Source organism: Esox lucius, chromosome 19 (assembly GCF_011004845.1).
Source record: "Esox lucius isolate fEsoLuc1 chromosome 19, fEsoLuc1.pri, whole genome shotgun sequence".
In the NCBI taxonomy this organism is placed as follows: Eukaryota; Metazoa; Chordata; class Actinopteri; order Esociformes; family Esocidae; genus Esox; species Esox lucius.
Window position 1 is genome coordinate 17260084 of NC_047587.1, and position 22415 is coordinate 17282498.

Here is a 22415-nt window from a genome sequence, read left to right on the forward strand (position 1 = left end):
AACTCTTGACTTTTCTGTGTCGAACCAGTAAACACAACCTCTTGAATTTCCATCTATCCACAACTCAATGACCCCTCCTTCATCTACAGCACTAGGACTCAGGAGGGGGAAGACACACAGCCAAGAAGTTCAGCCAAACTGGGACTTTTCCTCTGCAGGGTTGGAGCCCACAGCACTGCCTGTTTGTCCTTCTCAGTCCCACTGATCTGCCACAAATTCCAGTGTCATGCAGAGCAGGGCCCCTCCGGTGGGCCAGGCTTGAGTGGTGCTGCCTCCCTGGCCTCTGGCAAGGTGACTGTCTGCCTGCCACCAGGGCATGGAGGGGAATTTACATGAAGCTCCAGAGATCAACAGTCCTCTCTTCACCTCCCCCCACCCACCTTTCTTTCTGTCTTGCTCCTCCTTCTCCTCCTCTGTCATAATGCTTTATTATCATACGATTTTATTGCAGCATCATTTCATACCTGCATAAATCAACATCGTTTTCGCTCTGGACACAGCCATATAAATGGGTGAAGAGGAAAAATACAGAGATACTCTGTTAACTCGTGTTCATGTAAATGTGAACGTGAGCAAAGGGATGTCTGCATCAATCAGAGCCATCTGAGTCCATTAATCTCCAGCTCCCCTGAGGAATCCATCACAGAGCAGTGGAGCAAGGACCAGGAAGAAGAAATTAAGTACTGCAACAACGCTGTTCCTAGAAATGAGAAGCTGTTTGGGAGAATGTTTTTTATATAGGCTTCTTGTGGAAATGATTGCTAAAGTAGAGAGTTTGGATTGCAAAATGTTTTGTTCTCATCAAACCTGTATTTAGATGATTTATGCAGAGTGCCTAATTGGGTGAATAATGTCATGACAGCACCAACCTTATATCACAGTTTGTCTATGTATGTACCAGTCTCTAAGTACACCCTTCAGATGTACTTTACTTTGTCTGTGCATGCGTGGTGTGTGTGTGTGTGTGTGTGTGTGTGTGTGTGTGTTTGTGTGTGTCAATCATCATACACTACTATGGAGGAGCAAAACACGGCGCAACAGTGACACCCTCAGGAAAAGGACCCCGCCCCCAACCCTGAGCTGAACCAGCCTCATTGATCTAACTAAAGGAGCACTCTGTAGACATATTAGGCAAGTGCGAAGTAATGAAAGGGTGGTTTTGTCACTTCAATTCTAAATAGGCCAGGAAAAAACATACGTGTAAAGTTAAAATTATATGAATATTCAAAGCTGCCTGGTTGTGATGCTGTCTGTCTCATCCTCTGAGTCTCCAGTCAACACAACCCCAGCTAGTGTTTTTTTAAGATTAATCTGGCATCTACTTCCTAAGATAATTCTTGATTCTCCCTGCGGAGCCTTAGTGACTCTGTCATCTTATTAAATCACACACACACCATCTTGGGAATAATTCAAATTATCACATCAATAAATAACCAGATGAAAGGAGTGTTTATCAAATCATAAAGAAGCTTGTTAATAGATTCCACTCCTCTTGGCTACAAGTAACAGTCAAATTGACCCAGAACTGGCGCTAATGATGTAGGATTGGTCTAAAGCTGAGTGCTAATTGTGGGATGGTTGTTTTATTCAGATGTATTGCCTGCATTGCATTTCAAAAAATTTCACTTAGTAGCACACAGAGTGAATCCTAAAAGTTGAGTTAGTGGTGTTTGCATTGTTGTTATTTGGGTTTAATGAGCCAGAGATGCTTGATTAAGCCTAAAATATAAAACCTCATATTGTTGATTTTTTAACCCAGTCCAAGTAATGTCCCTAGCTTAAGGAGTTGAGAAAGCCGTTCCAGTCCCTACCATTAGTCCTCAGTAGAGCCCTCTGGGTTTCCTTTATCCTTAGGCTCTTCACCTGGGGGTTACCTGCCGTTGGTGGCCCACAAACACTGCAGCTGTTGGAGTCTGGATGAGTGTGGCTGCGGGGGCGAGAAGGGGGGTTGCCCTCCTTATCTCCCTGCCCATCCCTGGCTTCTGGTGGGGTAGCATCAACCGAAGAGCTGTGGTAATGGCCCACATAACAAAAACACATGCACGCACACAACAGCACCTGCGGAGGGGAACCTGCCTGCTCCATTAACATGACCTCTGCTACAGCACAGGAGCTGCAGGAGAAGTTTATTATTTTACTAGTCAATTAACTAAGGGGTATGAACTGAAAATCAAGTTAGCAAATAAAAATGTAATCCATTCCAGCTGCTTCGGTAGATTATGTTTTCAATTATAATGTAAGTAATAAATTCAAAATTGGATTAACTTAATTAAAATACAATCAATGTATTATACTATAGAAAGTTGCAGTCTGCTCTTTTCAGCCACTGGATGTAAAAGTGGCACTGTCGAGCCAAAAAGGCCCCAGAAACTTCTATTTAGAAAAATAAAAAGTAGACAAAGATGTTGATATGCAGTATTGTTTTCTCAATTGATGGAAAAGTGGTCCAAGTCAGTCATTTGTGTGTGGTTGAGTTTTACAATTCACAGTGAACAGTGTTAGAGCTGATGATGTCACAAAGGGATGTTTAGAACGCTTGTAATCCCAAGTTAATGTAAAAGTGTATTAAAAGTGCTATATTTCAAAAAGTATAAAAGATATGAAAACATTGTATGCTAGCACACTACTCCAGTCCTTTCTGTAAGTTTTAATATTTGATAGGTGTCTCTAGCTTAAAAGCTATGGGAAAAGTAGAGTTCCAAACAATAATAATAATAATAATGATAAACAGACAGTAAGAACATTTGAAAATACAATAAGAGTTTAAGAAAATTGTCTTAGAGGAAAAGGTTTTAGAAGTATTAGAACTGCTACGTCTTAGAAATATTCCAGTTTTATTCAAGTTTAGCGGGAGCAGTAGTAGTGGTAGAATTTCGAGTCGTAATATTACAGTATTAGAACTTTATAGTTATTAATATTAGATAAAGGTCTCAGAACTTTACAGTTATTAAGTGTTATGAGTTTTATAGATATTATTAAACATTGTACAATTCTTAAATTATTAGTTTGAGAAGTATTGAACGTCTTAAATGTAGTTGTAGTAATAATGTTGAAAGTCTTTCAGGTTTTCAACAATGGGACCTTAAACATTTTGAAGATTTGAATGTGTCTAAAAAGTTTTAAGTGTTTTAAATATTCTGTAAGTAGAGTCTGGCCAGCTTTCACATTTTGATGTTTAAATTACATTTCTAGGATGAACAGTTTGGGTGCAATTGCAATCCCAAGAATAGAAGAAGTATGCCGAAGAACTATACCAAGGCAACATTTGAACCTACCCCACTAATAATAATAACTCATGAGAAAGGTTAAAATTGGGGACTCTGTATACAGATGGTATAAACTTTCAAAAACGAGAGAAATACATTGGAGTACATAACTGCCAGTTCTGCCAAACAAGGAACCTTTTTCCAGTGTATTAAACGTGTCTGCTCTCTCACTTTAGACACAGAGTTGTGAAAAGGTCTTGTCCTCTTTTGGCCTGTTCCCACCCCAACACCCACCAATTACATCTGAGGTGACAGAACAGCCATTAAATATGCATTGCTTTCCGACTAAATAGGCTGCACACGCGCTACACTGCACACACTCTTTTGAATGTTTTAAAGTAAACCTGCACTCAGTGTATACTGTTCTGTTCTCTATTACAAGGCAGGATAGGATGTGGAAGATTTGCTTGAAGATTTGAAATGGTTTGTAATGGAGAACAAGAAAAAAACAACACCCAACAAGGAACACATTTTAATAAGCTTAAGAACACTGCAAAATACTTTAAATGTCAAATCACAAATGTATTGAATTGAATTAGGTTGAATTAGGGACATATTTGGTGTGAGCGTTCAGGTTTTAGGCCTGCTCAGTGCACCTCCCAGAGCTTTTTGTTCTGACACAAAGGCACAGTGAGACACAGGAAATTAATTACAGTACAGGGTGTTTACCCAGTGGGGTACAAGCACACATGGATGAATGCACAAACACACAAACACACACACACATGGACACAAACACACAGTTACACAAAACACACACACACACATGTTCATCCCTATGCACGTACGCACACTCAAATACACTTCTGCTGTGTGACCCCTGGTGGGAGAAACCTCTATGTTCCTGTGTGTTGTCGTTCATCAGTGACCAGTCTCAGCCCCCAGGTCCAAAACAATGTGATTAGTCTTGACCCCCTGAGGAGAAAATCTGGATAAGCTGTGCCATTAGGTTGGCACTATTTACAGTGAATATGCTGATGCTTTGCTCCTTGAAAATAGCCCTTTTCACAAACAATTTGGTCAGCTGTTTTGGCCTACCTCTTTTCTAATATTTCACTGGACAAGTAACAGAAATGAAAGCACAGGTGTTGTTTTCAGGAGTGGTGCATTAGTCCTGTTACAGTAGATGCTACTTCGTGGCATTTCGTGTGGGAACCAAGGCTGTCCTAAACAGTGGTCCTTACTCAGAGGTCAAGTACTGTGCTGTGGAAGGTGATGTTTGCTAGGCAGCGCAACATTGTTATATTCAAACCATTTCACTGTCAATCCAGAAGAGATGTGCCAATAACATTTAGTTCCCTACGTACTCTATACATCGGATGCTAGCATAAATGGATTAAGGTTGAACACTTAAGACTGCTTATCTAATAAAATATAAACATTTACATTTACTGCAAGTTATATTCTCTTGATCACCCAGTAAGTCATAGCTTGGTGACTGTCCATCCACACACCTGTCCCTCTAAAGTGTCCTGCTGTTGCCCGCGTATTCCCAGTCATATTCCCGTTCCACTTGCTGTGGAAGTCGAGTTAAGGTAGGTCAGGTGACAGGAAGAGGTAGGGAGGTCCTCCACCACCCCTGGGAGGACAGGTATACGACCATGTGGGAAAGACAACACAAACAGTATAAGGATATGTGTGAAAGACAACAGTGTCTTATTTCTGCATCAAGCTGACACAGCTTTAGGACCACTCCTTGATGGTATGCACATTTTACCGACTGTGGCTTGAATAAGATTTGGATAAAGGGACTGAACAGATCATACCATTTGTACTGTGACACTCCTTGAAAAGTTAGTTATTTGTTAATAGCCAAGTCACCATATTAGTTCTTGATGGGAAATGCACAGCATTAAACTGCAAATGATTATCACAAGGGCTTTGTTCTGTGCCATCATCAAGCAGCATTCAAAAGTCTGACAGCCAAATTATATGAAAAAACATGTTTCATTCAAATCTAACTAAAGAAGATTGGAAAGGACGGTGCATCACCACCACTGAGTTGAACAGTTAGGAAATTGGGCATAACAATAAAACAATTTACAGCGTAATGATATTATCTCAAGTTCTCACCTCAAGGGACACTTCATACTGTAACCTAACACAAACCCTGTAAAGCACAGGGTCATATTCAATAGGGCCAAGCGTTGCAAAACAATCGTTAATTACTTATTGGACAAGTTAATTTAGTGCCTACATGCTTCACTTCATTTTAAAACATTTTCTCCCAATTGAACATGCCCCAGGAGTGCCTGGATTTCTGCTCCTCAACAGAAGCCTCTGAATCTGCAGTACCTCTGCAGTAAAACGTATCTCTATCAAAATGCACAGCCATACTATGAACTGTGTCAAATACCCATATTTTCACTGGCAGTGTCTCCTGAATACAAATTGCGCAGCATACAGCAGCAGGAATCAACAGCAGCGCGAGAGAAAGGGTCGGAGACAACAGGTGAGGGATATTTGGAAGGCAGGCATATGGACGACATCACAGAGGAGGAGGACATTTAATCTGTATTAAAAGGCCTTGGTCGACTATAATCATCTCTGCCAGCCAGCTAATGGAATCCATATTCAGATGACAGTGAGAGGGGAGAGATAGGTAGATAGATTAAGAGAGAGGGAGACAAGAAGAAAGACTGAAGCCTAAAATAGCAATACAAAACACGTTCCTGATGATAATAGGATTCTAACCAAAACATCAGGGCGATGGAGAGTGATCAGACTGAAAGAGACAGCCCTGAACTAGACAACTGTCAAAGACAGGGTAGGTATACGATTATGTGTCCCTGCGCGTTCATAAAAGGGAATTTAAATCAATTAGGGAAGAGCAGAGACCATTAAATATTGACACTCTCCTCCTTGGCTTGGCTTGGCTTGGCAGCCACAGGGCCGGTGTTGATCTTAATTAAACAGCTGATTACTCTCACTGTGAAAGTCACTCTGGGATGGGAGAAGCAAGCGGGAAGGGGAGTTTGGGAGGGGATCCGAATAGGAAGCGAGTAGGTCACTAGACAGAGGAAGCAATGTGTGGGTGAAGCAGGAAACCTTGGGTGGTCTATGCAAATGACAAACTGATGTCCTAAATTGTTGCTTATAAAAGATAATGATCAAGTTTGAGGAGTGAACTACATGTACTGCAGTTAAAAAGTGAAAAATCCCAACCGTGTTGGATTATGTTCTCCACTCAAAAACCACATAAACACATCACGGCAAAAATGTAGACAAAAGCCATTCGAGCCATCAGCCCTGATAGTCACATTCATTGAGAGGTCAAATGCTGAGCGGTCATCGATTCTGCTGTAAAGGCAATTACAATGTGCTCAGTGGCAGAGACGTCTTACTCAACACTCCTCCCAGCCTGCTGTTATGCCTAGCGCAGCACATTCATAATTATACATGCTAATCAATGTGGGAGTTAATTGTGAGACGTTTATGGCTGTCAGTATCTTGGACATGCAACCACAGTGAAGTCTCCTGCCCAGAGATTTTGACCCTGCTTGGCACTGATCCACTTCCTCATCCAGGTCAGCGTGAGGGTCAGTGTCAGGTCAGGGACACAGATCAAAAAACACACACCAAACCTATCAAAAAATACACACCAAATGCAGTTTAGAATGAGGACGTCTTATAAGCAGGACTCTGTTCCTCAGAGATGATGTGGGCACAAGGCCTTTCTCCTTCACTGCTACATGAGGACTGGAAGAGCCTGTAACCAAAAAGCCAGAAACACTTAGTAACAGGACCAGGGCCACATTTTGAATGTATTGAAAATTGGTAATAAATGGTAATGTATTTAAAAAGAATGGCATGACTAGCCTTATCAAAGAAATAATATGCACATGGCATTAACTAAATCCTATTATATGTAAGGTGAACTCTTAAACATCATCAGAGGGCTTACTGGCAAACTGTTTCATGTTACCTACTTAACATGGATTATTAAGAATACATTCTACTTTTCACAGGAGATTTCTCTTTCTCTGATATGTAAGAACTCTGAAAATCTCATTTACATTCAAAGAAGCTTTCGATTAGGGGCTCCCAAGTGTCACAGCAGACTATTGTACTGCATCACGGACTTGCAACCTGGGCTGGTGTGAGGGACGGTCAGATAGCGCTGACATCTAGTGGCGGGTCAGGCGGCGGCAAGTTAATTGTGACATTTTAGATGAGGGACCACTCAACTCCAAGTACTCCGGACTTGATTCCTAGTTGAGCGGGCGGTGTGATAAGAAGCAGAACAACTTGGCAAGATGTTCTTTGGAGGACACATGTCGTGATCATTGACACTCCTGAGCCCGCTGGGAGTTGCTGCTATGGGGCACGGTAATAATCACAAATTGGACACCGCGAAATTGGGAGAAAATGGGGTTAAATGAACCATTCACCGTGAAATAACATTGTGGGATCAAAGCCTCATATCAATACCGCATGGCAAGGCGCTAACTTTCTCATTCCACCGTAATTAGGAAAGAGTAGGATAAATTGATGTTAATGATGAGCCAAGCACACTCTTAGATTACTTTAGAAGACATTAAATAGTCATAGATTTTGAAAACACAATGACAGGATCTAGTACCAAGAAAAAACAGGACAGCTGTGATACAACCAGGAGCTGCACCTTGGCCAGTGGTTACATGTTCCTCCTCACTGATGTCCCTAACATCCAGGTGGTTCCCCAAACTATATACAGGGAAGAACATACCTTTCAACAGAGAAAATTAGAGAAAATTGGATTTAGCGTTCATGTTGTGTATACCACTGAAGGAAACAAGTTAAATGTCAGATTTTATCAGTATCGGTCCCTGGCAGTTTTGTTATATGTTATCAAAATGAGCTCACAAGCCATGTGTCAGGGACTGGAGTGATGAACCACCCTTGCTGTCTTTGCCTGACAGGCTCTCCTCTCTCCACTGGGATACCCTCTCTGCAATGCTATTACAGGCGTTGAGTCACTGGCTTACTCGTGTTGCCCCACGCCATCTCAGAGGGCTCATCACTTCATGTCAGGCTTTTCGCCATACTCAACATAAGTGGATTTAGTCACTGACGAGGTCTTTCTGTCAGGCTTTGTGGCCCCTGGGTTGTATGCGGTGAGGGGACCTCAGTGGACTATACTCTGCCTTGTCTCTGTGTGGCTCGGAGTCTGTTAGTGCCCTCTTAGTCTTCTGGGTCTATGCTTGGAAAAGTGAATGGGACTATTTCCTGCCAGGCTAGCCCTGTCCGGGGTTATGCTTGGATGGGGACAGTTTCCCGGGACCCTACACTCTCAGTACCCAGGATCTGTGCTACAATAGTCTAGCTGCCGGGTGTCTACGGTCAGTTTGTCATGTGACGTGATTTATTCAGTCTTATCTGGGGTTCTATGGATCTTAGGTATGCACCCTCAAATTCTTCTGGCGTCCTGTGGGATCCTAACAGAACCTGGGCCCTAGCACAGGATCTACTTCTGCCGTTGATGCCCACAGCCAACCTATCCCCACCTGCATTTTAAACCCATTGGTCATCTCAAAGTTTCACTATCCAGACAAACCATTTGGCCTAAAAGGTCATGCACTCATATAATCTCTGCCTGGCCCCACCAGATAAGGACTTGCCTACCCCCAACAGCCAACCTCCTCTCTAGTGTTCCTACATTTCAAGGGAGATATTGCTAGCCACTGTGCTTCAACATCTTATTGCTTGCTCTTTTGTTTTTCAGGTCTGGTGGCTGAATAAGCACTTTTTGAAAACTGATGATGTAAAAAATGAATTGCTTTTATTTTATTGAAAGAAACCCATTGAAAATATACAATAATTAACATATTCCAATATTTGACATATAGTACGGAATTACTATAAAAAGACATGACTCTAGTCCACAATACCAACCTTATGAGTTCTGTTTGGTGGACAACAGACTGCATTAACACAGCTATCCACTGTTATTCCATCACCCAGCTCCATTTTCAATCATACAATACTGCTCACTGCACTGTGTTCTTTGGCATTATGATTGTCATTATGATCTTGTTACTAACAGCTCTGTGGAATCCTGGCCATCCTACTCTTGTGATTTACGACTCCAGTTGTTAGATAGTAACATACTTTGCAACAAATGCCAAAGGATCTGGTGTTTACTCAACTCCTTTTACTCTAACCAAATATGGGATTCAATACCAGACAATCAGTTTCACTGAGAAACTCACTGATGTATATAACTGATTACTGCAGAGAAAACCTCTAATCAGAATTATGGTAAAATCAATAGCTGGCATACCCTGAAGTCCTGAGCACTATTCATGGAACAACATACCATACACATCTAAAGCAAACCATCTAGCTCCTGAAACAATCCACTTATCATGTTAAAATTGGAAAATCTGAAAACCTGTAAATAGACACAGGGAGGAAACTAAGGGAGACCTACAGAAAGAGGGCGAGAGAGAGAGAGATAAAAAGATAGACAAAGTGGGAAGAAACACAGACAGAGAGGAAGAAGAAAGAAAAAAAAATATATAGAGAGAAAAAGGGCTAAGACATGTAAGGGAGTACAGAGAGGAGGAGTCAATAAAGTAATCCTTCAGAGTGATTGGATAACTCTATAAACCCTGATCAGCCAGTCCTGCAGGACAGACAGACAGATCCAGAGGTCAATGACCTCCTCCTGATCAGCCTACTGTCCTCTACTCTCCTCTGCCGCTTCCACCTCTTCCTGCTCTCGCCTGATCTCGTCCATCTCCCCAGAGAGATGCCGAGAGGGCGGACTCACGTGTCCATTCCCAGCACTCCCTGTGAGGGGAAGGTCAAAGCAGAGAATACTGTACACGTGTATCAACTTAATACATGACTTCAATGTATCAGCTCAACATGCTCATAAGTCATCACAACACATGGGCCAGAAACATGTTTTCAGTCAGTTGAAATGGTCATTGACAATACTGGACAATTGTATATACCACGTTTAGACAACATATTTATGTAGAGTACATTTTAACAGAAATGAAGTATGTGCTGATATGATGGAATGCTTTGCTGGGCATATCTATTGGTTTCACACAACCTCTTTCCACCAGTTCTCAAAACAGCAGACTTACTCATTGGTTTTTGTTTCCATTTAGTCAAAATAGGGATGTCTTGCTCCAGCAATGACAGTCAATATCTAGGTAGCTATCAGTTTTTTTTTTTATAAAGTGGACTAGGTTGGTCCACCAATCTATGTTGCTACCTGGTGCACATACTGCTCTTTCAGCAAAACTCTGCTCTCTATCCTTTCCACAGTCTATATCAATAAAGCATAAATGTTTAAAACACAAAAAACAAGGAAGTTGGGCTACTGTTGGTTGAAACCGAAACATTAACATAATTGGTTTCATGTGTTTTGTTTAACATAGGACCTGTGTCTTCAGATTCCATAACATTTTAATATGGAATCCCAATGAGTCTTGGAATGGAATTAGCCTATGTGTACTATCTGAAATAATTAGATAGCTTCGGCTGTGATTAATCACTGTCTAAACAGTCTTGAAGGAGTTCTCACATACAGCTTTGGAAAAAAGGAAGACACCACTGCAACATTTTCTTTCCTTTCCAAAAAAGTTGAAAGGGAAAGCTTTGAGTAAGGAACAGAAGCATTCAATTTGCAGTAATCTTTTAATTTTAACCCTTCTTTTCCTCACTTAAAACCTTCCTTTCCAACATTTTTGGAAAGGAAAGAAAAAGGTGCAGTGGTCTCTTCATTTTTTCCAGAGCTGTATGTTGGGGCACTTGCTGTTATTTTATTGTGGGCTGCTTTTCCTTTTCCCAAACCATCTCTATTGGGTTGAGATGGGTGATTGTGAAGGCCAGGTTATCCGATGCAGCATCATCACATTCCTTGTTTAAATTGCCCTTACACTGCCTGGAGGTGTGTTTTGGGTCACTGTCCTGTTGAAAAAGAAATGATAGTCCCACTAAGCGCAAACCATATGGGATGGCATAGTACTGCAGAGTGCTGTGGTAGCCATGCTGGTTGAGAGTGCCTTGAATTCTAAATAAATCATGGACTGTGTCACCAGCAAAGCACCCCCACAACCTCCTCCTCAATGCTTCACAATGGGAGCTACACATGCAGAGATCATCCGTCCACACTGTGTCTAACAAAGACATCTGGTTGGAACCAAAATTCCTAAATGTAGACTCATCAGACCAAAGAACAGATTTCCACCAATCTAATGTCAATCTCTCATATGTCTTGGCCCAAGCGAGTCTCATCATATTGGTGTCTTGGAGTACTGTTTTCATTAGCAGCAATTCGACCATAAAGGCCTGATGCACGTAGTCTCCTCTGAACAGTTGAGGTTGAGATGTGTCGGTTGAATCTGAGGTTCAGTTAATAACTGATTTCTGAAGCTGGTAACTATAATAAACTTATCGTCTGCAGCAAATGTAACTCTTGGTCTTCCTTTTCTGTGGCAGTCCTCATGAGAGCCTGTTTCTTCATGACACCTGATGTTTTTTGCAAATGCACTTGAAGAAATGTTTACTTTAACTTTTTTGGATTTCCTGACCTTCACATCCTAAAGTAATGATGGACTGTCGTTTCTCGTTTCATATTTGATCTGTTTTTGCCATAATATGAACTACCACAGTACAGACAGAATGATGGTCTTCTCTATACCAACCCGAACTTGTCACAACAAAACTGACTGTCTCAAATGCTTTAAGAAGCTACAACTGTTGATTGAAATGCATTCCAGGTGACTACCTCATGGCACTAATCGAGAGAATGCATAGAGTGTGCAAAGCTGTCATCAAGGCAGAGGGTGTCTACTCTGAAGAATTTACTATACAATATGTATGTAACACTTTTTTGGTTGCTACATGATTCCATTTGTGATATTTCATAGTTTTGATATCTGCAATATTATCTACAATGTGTAAAATAGTAAATATAACAAAATACCCTTGAATGAGTAGATGTGTCCAATCTTTTGACTGGTACTGTAGAACACGCCATACCTCCTGTCAACTTTGGTGTGTATTGTAGCGTAGCTCCTTTCCCTCCTCACAAAAGTTCTTGATTTATTGCTCAACCTGCCAAAAATTGGGCTTTTGTTGTGGCTGTGAGTAAAGCAGCTTTTGTACATAGTCCTCCTGTTTTTGGAAAACTATTTACAAAGCACCATTATGTAAAATAAAGTAGTTACGTGAAGAACTTGTATGTTCTTTGGATGCAATGACTGCCTGGGACCCATAGGCATCACAAGAATCTATGTTTGTTTCCTGGTGGTGCCCTACCAGACTTGCTTATGTCTCAGGCATTTTCTTTCTGTCTTTTCTTTAGCTTGTGACAGATATGCTCAATTGGATTCAGATCAGGTTATTAACTTGGTGAGTCAAGAACGTCCCACCTTTTGGTCCTGAAAAACTCTTTGGTATCTATGGCATTGTGATAGGGATCATTATCCAGCTGCATAATGAAGCATTGTCCAATGGTTTTAGAGACATTCAGTTGGAGCTGAGTAGACAAGATGTAATGAACTATGATTTGTAAATGGTTCATCAGATATGGATGAAAATACCCTCAAATGAAAGCCGGCAGTCTGCTCGTGAACCCCATTGTGACTTTCATTTGAAATCCAAAGTACTGTTACTGTCCAAATACATTTGGAGTTCACTTTTTATTGAAATGCCTACAGATATTGGAAAGACTGTTCTGGTTGGCTACATAAAAAGGAGGTGTTCTTCAAACGCAACTACAATCGTCAAGCCAGACATGGTGCACTTAATGTTTTCAGGCAGCACACTATGCTCTCTATTCCAAAAAAAAGTATTATTCCACTATAGGGCTGCATTTTAAATAGGGCTTATGTGTGTGATTACTGTTAGACTGACTGAAAGAACACAGAAACTGGTCATAGGTCTGTTCTGAGGAGTCTCCAACGCTTCTAGCAACATCTGGTCATCAGCCTGATCACCTAAGCCACTGTCCTCCCCGGGCATCCTGCCACTGTGCCCACCTGGCATACAGCTGCCCTGGCATTGGAAGGGACAAACAAAATGGAGAGATAGAAAAAAGGCCAGGAAGAGAGGGATATAATTGAGCAGCTAAGGAGAACAGACTAAAATACTGTAGGCCATGATTAAATATGATAATTCAATTGAAGCGGCATCACAGGTCACTTGTCACAAATACGTTGATGAGTACTGTATCACGGCAGTCATATTAGCCAGGCTCAAGGGGAATTTCCCTGAATTACACCGCTGCTGACACTTTGCTCAGTCCCAATCACTACAGGGGGAATGATTACCATGCATTAAACAGTAATAAACACTGCGGCAAGTATGATTGGCAGAACATCACAACTGTCACAGTGCCCATTAGTCAAAACCCGAATCCTGCAGGGGATGAAACATTATAGAGGGGACGGAAACAGGTGCTACGGCCCTTTCTAATTACTCTGTTCTATCAATTGTACACAGCAAATCTCAGCACGGCCCGAGGTCCATGCCTCAGTGCTGAGCTTTCCACACACTGCAGAGCACTGTACAGACCAGGGTGCAGCAAAAACATGCCTTCAACAGAACTGTGTTGGTGCTGTGAGGAACTCACCGACTAAGCAGTTTTTTTTTTATTCAGTGCTGATTTGGATGCCTATTAACACATGGAAAAACACTTCCATAGATCCTATTTAGCTGTTTGAGAAATGCTTTATTTCCTTGTTCTGGTGCTGGAGGTAAATAGATTCTCCTCTTGCCTACCCCTCCCCCCACACCCTCACCCTCCAAGCCACAGCTCAGAGAGACACAGGTGCTCCGCTGCTTGTTTTTGAGTTCTAACGTTCTTCCAGGCCATCGTGGTTCTAGTCTTTGTTTTGCGCACTCCCCCGATGTTCTTACAGCTCCTTCGAAAACACAAAAACATTATGCTAATGAGTGACAGACATCTGCTAGCAGCCACCTTTGTGTGGAGTGTGTGTGTGTCTTTTTCTCATTCTCCTGTAGACTACAGAATTGGTTATGCCTAATAGAAAAGGAATTCAAGCTTGAGTGGGACTGCGAATAAAAGCAAATAATGTGCTTTTTTCTTTCATTCCTCTGCGTCCACACAGTTTAATATGTTTCTTGCATCAGTGCAGGGTTGCTGACTGCAACCATTAAGATGCGTTTTGCAGCCATTCGCCTTGGCTGTTTGTGTAAAAAACGCAGCATGCAAGTTGCACATTCTACAGTCTCCTGTTTTTAGGAGAACCATTATTTGGTCAAGCACTTAAGTGCATTATCCTTCTGTTTCCATACAGGAGGACAGGGAAACATCCTGTTCTTACATTCAAAAGTATACATTATATGCGTAGATTGTAAGCTTAAACGCACTGGCCAGGCCACAACAAGCAATAGGGAAGCGCAGTGTTCTGATTCACTGCCTTTCAGTACAGCCACATCACTGCAGTCCAGTTTAAAATGCAGCATCCCGTCAGGGACAAAGTGGTCCCACAGAGATATCTTCATCTCTGAACCTGTGGTGGCGTTGTTACCAAGACAAGAAATAAAACCTCCCCCAAAACCTGGGAGGTCAGGTGGGAAAAGAGGCACAACATTATGCCACAAACTGACAAGAAAACACTGATAGCCACCACGAGGTAAAATGCTGTGCAAGATTTAGATTTCACCTTTGAAGCCAAATACACTGTATTCTGGTCCAGCAGTATGACATGATTCCTCCAGTTCACATGTAACTCATGACTGCTTCTTTATTTAAAAAAAAAACAACCTCTGAATTACTGTATATGATCATTTCGAGTGTATTCTAAAGCTTTTCGTCCATGGGCTAACACATTTTGAAACCAAATCACAGGCTGGTGCAACTAACTGAAAAACTTAGTGAAACCCATGCAAGCAGGGGAAAGTGTTAGTGTGGAGACTTGCGTCATGTTCAGTGTGCTGGGAAGACATAAATCACAGTCCCAATGACTGCACATGGTACTACACGTCTGCCACTCAACTGTGGTGTTGAAAATGCCAAACTGTTCACAGAGGGGATAATGATGGCTCTCCAGCTCATGTTTTTGGAGGGCTCACTGACAAAACAGGATACACAACGAGGACCCTGAATGATCCACAGCTGTAATTACTCTCTCACTCCCACACTCCCCCCCCCTCTCTCTGACACACACACACACACACATACACACACAGGGAGAATGGGACAGAAAGCTAATGGCCACCTTCATATAAGAGTTTGCCAACAAAAACTTGGCAGTATGTTCGTGACTTGTAACTAAGCCAGCTTTTACACAGTCACTATGAAGAGTTCACAGCTGAGACTGGATTAAGTAGAAAGATGTAATGGAAAACAGGGGATAGTAGCAGGGCTTGGAGCACTGTTGCACTACAGAGGAGTGGAATGTCCGTTCTTTCTAAAAAAAATACCCAGTAACAACACAGTGCACTTAAGGGGCTTTTCACTGTTTCATTAAAAGAAAAGGTGATAAAAACTACACGTTGGGGTGTTAGGTTTTTTTGAAGGTGATACATGATTTTAAAAATGTTTCCTACCCATGGTGTAGCCCAGCTGTTAGCATACAACGTAGTTCGTGCACTCTGGAATGCATAACAAAATGGAATAATAACCAAATAATTTATTATACATTTTTAAGAGTTTTACAGCTGAGACTGGATGAAGTAGAAAAAAAGTCATGGAAAACAGGATAGTATGAGCTGAAAAACATGGGTTGGGTGGACTATGCACTACAGATGCAGGAGTATTAGAGGAGTGGAACATTCCAAAAACATTGTTTTTCAAACTGTATGCTACAATTGGTTTTAATCACCAGAACATTAAGCACACTGAACCAGATGAATACTTTATTATCTGCTGAGAAACCAACTTTGTTGTACATAACATATGGTTCAAATTAACATGATTTAATAATTTAACATGATCTCTCTGCTTCAACTGTTACAATAAGAGTGATTATATTACGTATCAGCTGTGTTATTGCAGTGTAGGGACCACACAGCACACCTGTCAACAGTGGTCACAGACAGTTACACACATGCTCTGAAACACATAAGTCTTTCAAGCTTCACATACTCAACTTGTCAACCACTCTCAAGACAGCATAGTACTAAAGCCACACAAAGACTATAGCATAACTTATTTTAAGATCCCACGACACTGGACCTTCAAGAAGTGCAGTCAGTAAATACCTAAGCCAAGCGGGTAAGAAATTCAATTAACATTGCTAAAATCACTGATTGTAGTAGGTAGCTTACTTATATGTTATACGAATGTGTAGACGTCTAATGTAAGCTAACGTCACGTGTTCACATCGAGTAGGATGGGAACAACATTGACTGATCAAATGTTTCAGAATGGTGGCAAAATGCCTTGCATTGTGTTGCAGCATATTTGGGATGTATTTATTCTGCCAAATATTTTGTAAAGCAAGTATTATGTTGGGTTAGGGTTGCAAAACCTTTTCAGAAAGGAAGCATGTGGGACGGAAGGGGGAGTGATTAAAATGCAGGCAATTCACTCCCCTTTTGGTCCAGTTTCTTTTCATTTAGGAAACGTTTTTTCATCGAGACGATGTGAAGAATACACCCCAGGAATGACTAAAAGGCACAGAAGATACAGTTGATAACAGAGTCAAGTCTGTAGTTACCTTTCAACTTTGCTTAGCCAGTCAGCGGGCTATATGTTACTGAAGTGTATGGCTTCCCAAAATCGCAAGCAAACTGTGTAGGAAAAGCATAAAGTTCATAGTAAAATGTAGAAGACACTGCACTACCTTCAGCTACCTTCATTCGGAGACCCAGCAATAACGCATTAAAAGAAATGATAGGGTATTAGGGTATGTTAGGGTATCAGTATTTTTAAGGTTACACCATCCTACCCATGGTGTAGCCCATCTTTTAGCAAACAACGTAGTTTGCACACTCTGGAATGCATAACAAAATGGAATAATAACCAAATTATTATTATACATTTTGGGGATAAAAAAAAAAACATTTCAGTGTATACTTAAAATATGAAAGAAAATATTAAATACAATTTAACAGTATGCAGAAAATATCATATAATACTTTTTTGTAAATATTTCAATGTAATATTTACATTTCCAAACACATACAGAACCCACAGATATGAAGCACACACACATTAAGTAAAGCAGCTGAAATTAATTTGGGCAATTCCAAAATATAACTTTTCAACAAATACACCTTTACACCAGCTTGTAGCCACAGAGCGCATACACTAACATCAAGTACTAAAAATGCAACTAAGTTTTTTGAAAAAGAAGAATTGTGGTACTCTAGTCAACACAACCAAATGTATTTATTATTACCATTTATTATATAAACTTCTACCCCACTGTACACTATGGTGGGGCATCAACTTGAAAGAGACCTCAGTGTATCACAAAGCAAAACATTTTTGGAAACCCCTGATGTAGCCTCTAAACCAAAGAGAAAGATGTAGAAAACATGATAGAGGAAGCATCCCTGTATATTGCATTGTGGTTCCCATTATGGCATCTGTGAATGAGCAGGAAGTGTTACTGAGGCAAATGTTATTCATGATTGATGGTCATGGTTAAAAGGGAAGCAGCTTATTTCCTGATGAGAGTTTGAATCTTTTTATAAAAAAGGTTTGTTGTATCACATGGAAATGTTAAATACATATTTAAATGTAAAATGTAAAGTCTTATTAATGTATCATCTTCATTAATCAATCTCTAATGTTAAGTCTCAATCAAATACAGTGTATCTCATATATTTTATAATTGAAATCAATGCTTACAGCCCTTTTTAACTACTGTCTTCTAGACCTATGAAACCCCTCTAGCTCCATCCTCATACAGTAGATTTCATCCAATGGATTTTGCAAAGAGTTAAGTAGAACCGTATCAACAAGATTTTTTTCAGTTATAAAGTATTTTTTCGGTTATATAAGTATATTTATTTTATTATTTTTACTGTCTGAGCTGTGCTTCTTTTAGAATGATTTTCCCCTTTGAAATGATGGAAGAACTTATTAGGAAATTCAACAATTCCTGTGATTTACCAAATTCCCCTTGGCTAAGGATTAAACTCCAACGGGTAGAAATTAACCCCTGACTGATATCATTTAGATCTTCATGAAATAGTGATTAATTATTGAATGGCCTCTTGTAAAACACTCCCCATGGTAATTACCCTCAATTTTAAAACTATATTGTGATCGGTCAAAAAAAAGAACGTCAGTAGTATGGCTCAAGGATATCATCTATATTTCAGATATTTAAATTTTTTTGTAGATGCTCTTATCCAAAATTACTTGAAGGAGCAGTTAGCATTTACTGTCTTGCTCTGGGACAGAACAAAATTGTTCATTTTGTCACTGTGGGGATTCAAATATTTTAGCCATTCTCAGTTTCTTCCAAAAGTAAGAAACCTAAAGGTATGAGTGGGTGTGGGTTTTTGCCAATTTTCTTCAATGTGACACAACACAACGCTTGGATACCTCCTTTGTATTGGCCATAAATGACAAAACCCAATGTCCATTATTCCTATGTAAAGTGGTAACCAACACAATTAGAACAGTAACATGTTTGTCATACCCATCTTTCAGCCTATCAGCATTCAGGCTTCAAACCCCATTTATATTACATGGCATACATTGCAGGGTTTGGGTCAAATCTATTGAAATTGCAGTCCATTCTGGAATTACATTAACATGAATTTTCTCATCAATGTTTTTAACTAAGAAAGAACGACAGCTACCCAGCGGGAAGCAACTTAAAAACTCTTCGATACAACACTGGTGCTTTGGTGATTCGTACACGCTTCAAGCAATTTGAGGACAGTAATGCTATCTTGGCATCAGTAAATCACATTTATTTTAATATTTTTCAGAAGTGACAGTAGTAGTCTTAAGGCAGGCAGAAACTACATCTATAAAACAACAGGTGGTTAGGGACACCTAGGAAATGTCAAACCATGTAAACCGAAGTCGTGGCCTATGGGCTCTCCACAGTCTTTCTAAGATTCAGCAGGACCCAAGAGTATACATCAGAGTATAATTTAGACTGACCTTAGTTCCTTGTCATATAAACTAATACTAGTAACATCAAAATATGGACTGAGACTGGCTGACCCTAGTCCCCCAGCACATAAACTATTGCAGTGCACCCAAATGGCATGACTCTACAGTAAGACATCCAAATGGTGGGCCAAACTCCAATAACCTCTCCCTTCTAGCCATAACCATGATTGGCGGATGCCTCCTAGGATCAGGTTTTCATAGATAATAAAACCAAATGTATTACAATCCTCTAGGCGAGGATAAGGACTTTTGGAAGAAAAACATTTTAGGAGAATGAAGATGGGAAGGAAAAAGACTAAACAAAAAATAGGTGTGTGAAACTGAAAGACTTTTCTTTTCAATTTGTCCGTGCTTTCTTTTGTACTTTTATATTTAGACTTGTTTGGTTTTCAATTTTCAGTCTGACATTTAGACTTCTCCTTTACAAGGAACAATTTTATTTAAAAAAAAAAAACAATGCACTGTTGTTAGAAATGCAAAAGCATTAATCATTTTCAAATTTCAGTCAAGTGCTACATTTTTGAACTGCTAAGACCCCCCTCCATATTAAGGTGTCTGTCATAGAATATAGTTGAAATATGTTAACAATAAATGACCAGTATGGCTGCATGATGGCTTTAAAACCGTACCCCTTTCAGTGTGACGGTGCTTCTCGCTGATGTCATTCATGCCGTGAATAACTCCTTGATCATGTTGCTGAAGCCCACAGCCTTTCACAATGTCCTGGTTCATACAATGATGTAGACTTCATGCATTCAACTTTTTTTCAAACATTATAAAATTGCCTTTTCCTATTAATACACATCATTCTGGTCATGCCATATTAGACCTCAGAATTAGAACAATTTAGACATCCCAGTTTTAAAATACTGCAATTCAAAACAAGCTGCAGTTTACTGAGACTGTGTGTTGTTGTTTTTCCACAGACATCTGCAGTAGAATGTCCCTCCAACTGCTGACTGCAGTGAACTGTGGCAGCCTCTTACAGCCTGGCTGCTCTTTGCTACAGCTTGATGGTGGCGTCTATCTGTTCGGCCAGAAAGGCTGGCCTAAACGTTCTTGTCCAACAGGGGTCTTTGCAATACGTATAAAACAAGGGGAGCTCAAGCTGCGAGCCATCTCATTCTCCAATGACTCCTGCTATCTTCCCCCTTTGCGTTGTCCCGCTGTGACCCGCCTCGAACCCCATGATGAACACCCAGAGGGCTACCTCATCCATGGAGGCCGCACCCCAAACAATGAGATTTCATCCAGTCTCTACCTGCTGACCCTGGACAGCCACGGCTGCAACCGTAAAGTCACACTGCGCTGTCAGGAAAGAGAGCTGGTGGGAGAACGGCCAGGGGCCCGTTACGGCCACACCCTCAGTATGGTGCACAGCCGGGGGAAGAGGGCCTGCGTTCTGTTTGGGGGCCGATCCCATATTCCGTCCGGGGAGCGTACCTCAGAGAACTGGAACAGTGTTGTGGACTGCCCTCCTCAGGTGTTCATCATTGATTTGGAGTTTGGCTGCTGCTCGGCTCATACCTTACCAGAGCTCAGTGACGGACAGTCCTTCCACCTGGCCCTAGCTAGAGATGACTGCGTCTACCTCCTAGGTGGCCACACTCTGTCCTCTGACTCCCGTCCTCCTCGTCTCTTTCGCCTGCGGGTGGAACTCCTGCAGGGCAGCCCGCTGCTCTCTTGTGAGCTTCTAAACGCTGGTCTATCCATCACTAGTGCCATCGCCATTAGCGCCGGGCCCTCCCATGAGTACATCATCCTGGGTGGATACCAGTCAGAGACCCAAAAGAGGATGAAGTGCAGCAGTGTGGTGCTGGATGACTCTGGTATCCGCATTGAGCCCAGAGAGTCCCCCCCGTGGACGGGGGAAATCTGCCACAGTCGCACTTGGTTCGGAGGCTGCCTTGGCGGAGGGAGTGCTCTGATCGGTGTCCCTTCGGAGGGCAGGCCAGCCCCTGCTGACGCTCATTACTTCTACCAGGTCTGCTTCCAAAGGGAGGGGCAGGGTGAGAGTGAAGAAGGCACCCAGGGTTGCAGCCAGGAGTCCACAGACTTAGAGGACTCCACGCCTCTGGAAGACTCTGAGGAGTTGTACTTTGGCCGTGAGCCACACGAATTAGAGGACAGCAGCGAGGGAGAGGGAGATACATACAATGAAGAGGATGAAGAGGACGAGTCCCAGACCGGATACTGGGTCAAGTGCTGCCTGGGCTGCCAGATGGACCCCAACACCTGGGACCCCTACTACTCCACAGAGCTTCTACGGCCAGCCATGATCTACTGCTCCAAAGGAGAGGGAGGCCACTGGGTTCATGCCCAGTGTATGGAGCTGACCGAGAGCCTCTTGGTTAAGCTCTCACAGGGAAACAGCAAGTACTTCTGCCTGGACCATGGGGGCCTGCCCCGTCAAGAGATGACCCCACCACGCCAGGTTCTGCCCCTGAAGAGAAGCCCAATGAAACTCCATCACAAGAAGGGCACAATGATGCTAAAGATGACCCCTGCCAAGAAGAGCCTCTTCAGGAGGCTGTTTGAGTGATTTGTGATCATGAATTGCGTTTTACATTTAAGTAATTTAACGACTTACAGCAGTGAGTGCATTTATTTTCTCTTTGGCCACAGATGGAAATCAAACCCTCAAATGTGGCTTTGAAAGCGCAATACTCAACCAACTTGGCTACACAGGATTCATCAGTTGATTAATAATTGAAATGATACTGTCCACCATACCATTGTTTTTGCAATTGACTATTTATGGTTATATTGTTTGTCAAGATTAAAACATTATAAAAAGTGTAATGCAGTGCTTGCTAAATATGTCAGTTCTTCCATAATTCCAGTGACTGTTTATGGATTCTTTGTAAAAGTTTTCAATACATTATGTAATAAACAATCAACATACAGAAATACATGAAACCTAATCAAATAAAAATTGAAATTTAAACCATGGTTTATCCTGAACTATTTATTCTGAATTTAAAGTCCATCTTGCCCCGTGACAAGTTTAGGAGGTTAATACCTACATTTTCTTGGTCCTGTCTCCATAGTGAGGTCATGCTATGCCTCTTTTTACAATAAATATTTGCATTGGA

General features: G+C 41.3%; 1 protein-coding gene across 1 annotated transcript; it reads left to right on the top strand.

Annotated features, from left to right (window-relative positions):
* The first annotated feature begins 16366 nt into the window (after positions 1-16366).
* rag2 (recombination activating gene 2) lies at positions 16367-21986 on the top strand. Its single transcript, XM_010883747.3, has 2 exons — positions 16367-16452; positions 20247-21986. Exon 2 carries the CDS (start codon positions 20261-20263, stop codon positions 21860-21862), a length of 1602 nt encoding a protein of 533 aa, XP_010882049.1. The 5' UTR covers positions 16367-16452; positions 20247-20260; the 3' UTR covers positions 21863-21986.
* The last annotated feature ends 429 nt before the right edge of the window (positions 21987-22415 follow it).